The 7,692-nt window shown below is 54.1% G+C and overlaps 1 protein-coding gene across 1 annotated transcript in view; it reads left to right on the forward strand.

Moving 5' to 3' along the window:
* HTT (huntingtin) overlaps positions 1 to 7,692 on the forward strand; it is a 154,206-nt gene that overhangs the window by 27,359 nt on the left and 119,155 nt on the right. The window contains exons 8-10 of the mRNA XM_006893659.1: positions 3,021 to 3,080; positions 3,625 to 3,704; positions 6,376 to 6,514. Coding sequence (XP_006893721.1) covers positions 3,021 to 3,080; positions 3,625 to 3,704; positions 6,376 to 6,514 — 279 coding nt within the window. The remainder of the gene's footprint in view (positions 1 to 3,020; positions 3,081 to 3,624; positions 3,705 to 6,375; positions 6,515 to 7,692) is intronic.

Below are 7,692 nucleotides of genomic sequence, written 5' to 3' on the forward strand. Positions count from 1 at the left end.
CCCGCTCACACAGTCTGTGATGTGAGGTCCACACGGCGGGCAGTGCCCCACCCCCACCTCCCGCTCACACAGTGATGTGAGGTCCACCCGGTGGGCAGTGCTCCACCCCCACACCCCGCTCACACAGTGATGTGAGGGCCACACGGTGGGCAGTGCCCCCACCCCCACACCCCGCTCACACGGTCAGTGATGTGAGGTCCACCCGGTGGGCAGTGCTCCACCCCCACACCCCGCTCACACAGTGATGTGAGGGCCACCTGGTGGGCAGCGTGCTCCTGTCTTCGGCCATTTGTGTCCTTCCAGGGAGGCGGAGCCTGTGTCGTGGGGCAGCAGTCTCAAGTGACACAGAATGCCCGTGCGTGGGGGTCACTGTGCTTTGACAGCATAGACCTTTGTACACATTGAAGGTGTGTGCCAGCCTTGCACGAGCATGTCTGTTGATGTCACTTTTCCGCTCACGCACTCACTCTGGGTCACGTTCTGAAAATTCTCACCACATTCACATTTTCTCACGGCTTTTGAACAGCTTACTGGCCTGTAGGTCTTGTTCACATGACTTCCACGCTCTGAGAATCCAGAGCCGTCTTGTTTCCCTGTCAGGCTGTCTTCATTGGGACGACCTGAAGTGAACTTGACCAGCGGACAGCATCATGAGTGGTGGGTGCTGGAAGCTTCCTCCTAACCACTGCACCACCCTGCCTCTGCTGGCAGGGTGCACCGAGAGATCTGGAGGCAGAGGAGGGCCTGGTGGTGTGAGGCCGGCAGTGGACGGAGCCCTCCAACACTACCGACATGGTCAGTTCTTGTTGCCTGGTGCCGCTGAGTCGAAGGCAGCTCCTGCTGGCCTAAATACAGCAGGCGGGGCCTCGCCTGACCCTGTGCCTTCCGCATCATCTGTGCTGAAGCCTGGTGTGGTCATGCATCAGCCCATCACGGGAGGGTCTTCCTTTCCTTCGCCGACCCCCACATTTCCGAGTATGGGAACATGCCCCCAGTATGTCAGACGAAGTCTAACAATTTTACTTCTAAGGATAAATTTGCTTCTAAGAAGCCCTCTGCCGGCACGTCTTCCAACTGAGACACGTTTGTCCATGGCACGTTCATCACCACACTTCAGAGGCGTCAGCTTCCTTCTCCGGATTCTTTGTCCAACTTTCATTCAACCAAATGAAAATACCATGGCTTGGGGCAGTTGCACCTTAGTCTTTAAACTGGTATCCTTGCTCTTTAGCACTTTGAAGAGGTCCTTGGCAGCAGATTTGCCCAGTGCATCACATCTTTTGATTTCTTGACTTCTCCTACCCTAGATGTCGATTGTGGATCCAAGTAAAAGAGATCGTTGGTAATTTCATCTTTGCTTCCTCTTTATGTCACTGCCTGTGGTCCAGTGGTGAGGGTTGTTTCCTTGGTGTTGAGATGTTATCTGTCCTGAAGGCTGTATGTAGTCTTTGATCTTCTTCAGAAAGTGCTTTTAAGTCTTCTTCACTATCTGAACACAGGGTTGTGTCATCTGCGTGGTCGGAGGAGATGTCTGTTCAGGAAGGGTGTTGCTGTGACGAGGTGTGGTGTGGCTGGAGTGAGGCCGGGCTGGAGGTACAAGCATCCATCCATGTGGAGACCAAGTGTCCTAGGAAAGAGGGTGGAGCCTTGAGCTGGGAGGAGGCGCGAGACTGAGTGTTTGCCACCATGGGCTGGGCACCACCGGTGCGGTGTGTGGGTGGGGTCTGAGCCCGCATGGAGGAGGAGGCCCCGAGCACTGGGCACTGGGTGCTGTGGCACCACTGCTTCTTGGGTAGGATATGAGCCAACGTGGGGTAGGAGGCCCGAGACTGAGCATTGGGCACTGTGGCACTGCTCGTGCGTGGGTGAGGTCTGAGCCAGCGTGGAGGAGGAGGCTGTAACAGGGGGTGGGGTCTGAGGGTCACAGGATGGTGGGGTTAGAGTGTCCTTGTCCTGAGGAGAGCTGGGCCTTCGGGAGGAATGTGAGGTGTGGGGTCTGTATTAGGAAGTGTCCCTGGCACTGCTTATGTGAAGGAATCTCGGAGATGCGATGCTGGTCAGGAAAGGACAACTAGCTTGGCTGATCACTGTTAGAAACCTGCGGCCAGGTCTCCAGGGAAGGGCGTGAGGGCAGAGAGAGGACACTTCACACGTAGATGATAAACACTTAGGAAGATGGGGAGGAAGACGGTGCAGAATAAATGGGTGATCAGACCTGGTGGGGATTTTAATTCATGTTATGGAGCAAGATGTGTTTAAATGGGTGACTCATGAACCAATTTGATTTTGTAAACTTTGATACAAATCACAATTAAAAACCCCAAAACTAATTGCTCCCAGAACTGGGATGCAGAAACCCTCAGATCTTAGATGTTCCTCACCAGTGCCCATGGCCACCCCAAACTAGACCATTGTCTGCTCTGATGTCACCCTCCGAGCAAACGTCCAACGAAGATTCATCATGAAAGGTTTAATGTGAGAGCTTTAGTATGAATTTGTGCTACTGATTGTTTTCTTTTTGATATTACGCAGTACTTATTTATGATAGAAGTTAAATTCTTGTTACCATATTTTGTTCAAGTTGTTGCCTTGTATCTAGTGTCCTCAGCAGCGTTCTGCCTGTCCACGTAGGTTCTCAGTGTCGTTGCCGTTAGGTTTACCTGTGCTCCGTTGGTGAGTTTATTTGCCTTTTCACTTCCTTCAGATCCAGGTGCCCCTTAGAGGCAGGCGTGGTGAGCGTTCACCTCACACACTTTGGGCGTGTTGTCAGAAGCCAGTCCTTGGAAAAGGACCTCACGCTGGGAAAGTGGCAGGTCGGGGAGAGAGGAAGAGACCCCCGGTGAGAGGCTTGGCGCAGGGGCCGCAGCAGTGTCTTGCGGATGGTGTAGGACAAAGCAGGGCCCCACCTTCCTTCAGAGGGTGGCAGGGCCCTGGGAGTCGTCGACTCAGCAACCGTACAAGTGGTGTATGAAAACTGCTCGCATGATGTGTTTTTCACCGTCTCCTGTATTGTGTTTTAGGCTCTGATGGATTCTAACCTTCCGAGGCTACAGTTAGAACTCTACAAGGAAATTAAAAAGGTAGGCTTGTATTTTCCAGAACTGACCCGCCTGTGTGGAATGCTGCCCTTCCCAGGCTGTGTGTGTGTGCGCGTGTGTGTGCGCGTGCGTGTGTGCGCGCGTGTGTGTGCGTGTGTGCGTGCATGCGTGTGTGTGTGCGCGTGTGTGTGCGCGTGTGTGCGCGTGCGTGTGTGTGTGTACACGCATGCGCATGTGTGAGGATGAGACGCTGCTGTCTGTCATCCAGAGGCTGGTGGTTCGTTGTCTTAGATGCCAAGTGACAGCCTGACAGCTTGCTTTTTGTACCTGTGTGATTGAAGCCCGAGCTGATGGCACAGTGGACTAAGCATTGGGCTACTATCGGAAAGTCCAGTGATTGGAAGCCTCCGGCGCTCTGTGGGCAAAGGGTCCGCTTCATTGACAGTCTCCGGGGTTGTCGTCAGATACTTTGTACTTTGGAATGGCCTTTCCCCTCAAAACAGCAGTCACCATCATAAAAAAGTGCTTTGGCTGCCCCCTTGGTGCCTCGGAGCTGTGAGTGACACCGCACATCCCCTCCCCTCAGAACGGAGCCCCTCGGAGTCTGCGCGCTGCCCTCTGGAGGTTTGCCGAGCTGGCGCACCTGGTCCGGCCACAGAAGTGCAGGTAAGCGGGCTCTGCACGGGGCCCTCCGCTCACTGCCCTCATCGTGTCTTCACTCTTCCTTCCTGAGCACTTCATTGGCAGGCTTGCTCCTTCTCTCTTCCACCAACCCCCAGAAACTTCTAGGCGGTGGCAGCAGGGACCTTACTTGCCTGTTCTTATTCTAGCCCAACCTGAGGACAGTGTCAGGCGTATAAGCAAAGCCTAAACCCACAGTCAAGTCAAATCTGATTCCCTGGGGCTGTGTGAGACAGAACGCAGCTACGGCCATGCTTTGCCCCACATGTGGCAGTGGAGTTTGAACCGCTAGACTTCGGGTTAGCAGCCAAGCTCAGTGAGCAGTGTGTCAGCTGGGTTCACGTTCATGCTCAAGCTCATTGCTGTCAAGTCAGCGTGGACTCAGCGCAGCCTTCTGCTGGGTCTCTGAGGGGGAGACTGTCCAGCGCTTTCCTGGAGGGCAGATCATGGACTTGAACCAGCAGATACCGTGGACCTGCCCCCAGGCCTCCCTCTGGCACGTGGTAGCCGCTTAAGAAAAATGGCTTGGCAGATGATCTAAGGTGGAGATACTGGCTGTGCTTGCCTGTGATAGAAATGACGTGATAAAAGGAATGCACATGTCTGTAAGGGAATGTTAAGCTGCGAATCAACTATGACTGTAGCCAGTTGTGAGGGAGCCCTTGTGGCACCGCAAGTTAGTGTTGGGTTGTTAACCAAAAGCTGAGGAGTTCAAATCCACCAGTTGCTTCCAGGGAAACAGAAGATGCAGTCTGCTCCTGCTGAGTTACGGCCTCAGAACCCAGCGGAGGCTGTCCGTGAGTCCACACTGGCTCGACGCGGTGGGTTTGACTCTCAGTTACACCAGTGTGAGGTCAGGGTTTACCCCCCTGCTCCTAAGGACCCAGCAGGCCTCAGCTGGGCCTCCACCCCAGGCCCGTCACACTTACTGAGTATCACTCTCCTGTGGCCGCGGCGTCAGTCAGGGAACCTTGTTCCTTTCTCTTTTGAAAAATTTGCTGTAGCTCTGAAGCAGCAAATCTCAAGTTCTCCACCAGCAGCTAAAGTGCCCCTAAAGTCCCAAAACTGGGCCCTGCCGTGTCTGCTTTCAGGGCACTCTGGCGACCTGGGTGGGTGCTGTGCTTGTCTGGGGGTTCGAATCCACCACTGCTCCTTGGGAGAAGGATGGACAGTCCCCCATCGTGTGATCTCCTGCCTCTGACCAGCCGCTGGAGGGTCAGCGGGTCGGTTCCCACCCGATGGGAGAGAGTTTGGGGTTTTGAGTTTGGTTACTCATTGGAAGTCTTCTCTCATTTCCCTGCACCCTGCACCCCTGGCTCCTGAGAGACCTCCCAGGCTGAGGGGCTGGGCGCTGTGATCCCCACCTCCAGTCTCTCTGTGGCTTTCCCACCTGAGAGATGGCGGGCTCTCTCCGTCACCCCCGCAGAGGCTCACTTGTACAAGTCCAGCTTGTCCCCAGATACGTGTGAGCTGCCTGCGAGTTGATTGTGGCTGTGACCTGACAGGGCAGGGCGGAACGGCCACAGAGCGTTGTCGAGCGATAATCTTATTACAGAAGCAGATTGCCTCGTCTTTTCTCTTCTGGAACTTCTGGGTAGATTCAAAGCGCCAAGCTTTGGGTTTAGTGGGCAAGCACTTAACCATGGTGAGCCTCCCCCCATGCGGAGCCCGTGGTCTGTAACCGGTGGAGCCACCACTAGAGGGCAGCACGGGACTGTCCTCTGCACTGTGGGCCTGTGTCTGCCTGTGGACGCTGCCCTGGTGGGGTGGCTGCCGTGTCCACCTGCCTGTCCAGGACTCCTCCCTCATGCCCTGCCTTTTAAAAACTCATCCTTTTCCAAGATAGCGTCTTTTAAAAACATTTTGAAAATGCTCTTAATATTATTGCTTATTTTCCCATTGAAAATACAAGTATTTTCCAATTCCTGCCACTGAAGGCACCTCATTTTAAATGAAGCTTTGGAGAGGCATCTGTGTTGCAGACCGAGGGTAAAGTATATGAATAAGTATTTATAATGAGACAGAACACCGAGAATGTATAAGTAATAAAGAGGTAAGGCAGGAGGTGACAGTTCTCCAACAACTGAAGCCCTGGGCTCCGCTTCCTGGAGCCTTTACTGAAAATCTCCAGGGAGCAAATCACAAAGCGAATTCAATGCAGATGAAGCTAAGCTCTTCCTATTGAAAACCTTATGCTTGACTCAGGGAGGGCTAGCAAATACAGTGCAAGAATCTGCTTAAGGAGCCTTAGTGTCTACCCCTGTAAACACTTAATGACCGCCTTAGTGTCTACCCCTGTAAACATTTAATGACCGCCTTAGTGTCTACCCCTGTAAACACTTAAGGATTGCCTTAGTGCTCCAGCGTGAATTCCAGCTTGTAGCAGCCTCCCTCATATCCTGATAGAACATTTGGTTTATTATAAATATGTATTATTAATTTTGGCTTCCCGTTCATCTGTGTTGCAGGCGCGGAGGTGTGTCTCCCAGGCCATTTCCGCACCCTTGTCCTGGTTCTCATTCCTCAGCCAGGTTCCCCGTCAGCTCTCTGTGAAGCGTTATTTGCGTATAACAGCTGGCTTCCTCACATGGGTATGAGAAGGATTGTTTGTGCTTTGCTGAGCTGCAGCAGTAATGTGTTCCTCTTCCTCCTGCAGGCCTTACCTGGTCAACCTGCTGCCTTGTCTGACTCGGATAAGCAAGAGGACTGAGGAGTCGGTCCAGGAGAGCCTGGCTGCAGCCATACCCAAAATCATGGCCTCCTTTGGAAACTTCGCGAACGACAACGAGATAAAGGTACGCTGGGTGCCTTGGGCGGCCACCACGGGAGTGATGCCATGGCTGAGTCTTGGGGCGTGGGCTTCAGAAGCTGTGCTCTGAGCTGTGTGGGTCTCGGAGATGCAGGCGAGAACCCCATGGGCTTCCTTGGAGGGCCCCAGTGCTGCTTTCTTCCGCTGCCCTCTTACTGTGCAGTGAGGGGGTAACGCTGGCTCAGAGGCAGGTTTCCTGAGCAGGCTGGATCCTGCTGTATCACATTGACTTCCTGGCCCGGTCTAGGAACAGGACCATGGGGACTGCAGCTGGACAAGCTAGGAATGCTCCTGTCTGTGACCTTGTCCCTTGATTACCTGCCTGCCCTGTCCGCAACAAACCGTGCTGTTCCTGACCCGCAGGACCAAGCAGACCCACCCTAGGGGGTTCCCACGGCTGGAAGTCCTTACCAAAGCTGACTGCATCCGTCCTGCTGCTGTGGGGCAGCTGGTGGATTCAAACCACCAACCTTTGGGTTAACAGCTGGGTGATTTCACCAGCACGCTCAAGTCTGCTTTAACATTTTACTTAGTGTCCAGAGCCTCTTCTTTGACGCTGTCCCCTGGTCTGAAGGCTCCTGAAGTCCTGTGCATGGTGGCAGCTGGCTGCCCGGGAGGTGCGGTAGCCGAGCGCTGCTCTTGGGAGTTGACAGATAGAATCCTGCTGTCTCCTCTAAGCCTGCTTCGTTGCCTCCTGCTCTGAAAGTGGGAAATGAGCAGTCCCCACAGAGATTCTCCTGAGTTAAGTGAATTCCTGCTTAGAGATCTTCACCAAGGCCCGGCTCACGGAAGCCGTCTCGCTGGTAGCGACGGCTCCTCTGGGCTGCGTGACTTTGAATCTGTTATTTAGCTTCTCGTTCCCTCCCCCAACCCAAGCCTCACAGTTTCCTTGTTGATGGTCAGGAGGCACTGAGCACTGTTCTGTAGGGTTTGGGAGGGGGCTGTCCTGGGCTTCCCTTCTGCCCTTCCTGTCGGATGCCTGATTCCTGGATCAGGTACATTCATCTTCCTAGGTTGGATGGAACGTGTTTTCTGGTGGCTTCCTGGGGATGTTGTGCCCGAACGATAGCTTCCCTCTCTGTCACATGTGGCTGGGCCCGAGCCCTGAGGAGTGCTTCTGCCCCAGCTCCTTGGAGGCCAGTGTCACCCATGGCTTTGGAGGCC

This window comes from Elephantulus edwardii, unplaced genomic scaffold, assembly GCF_000299155.1.
Source record: "Elephantulus edwardii isolate Elephantulus edwardi_28Jun2011 unplaced genomic scaffold, EleEdw1.0 scaffold00129, whole genome shotgun sequence".
Classification (NCBI taxonomy): Eukaryota; Metazoa; Chordata; class Mammalia; order Macroscelidea; family Macroscelididae; genus Elephantulus; species Elephantulus edwardii.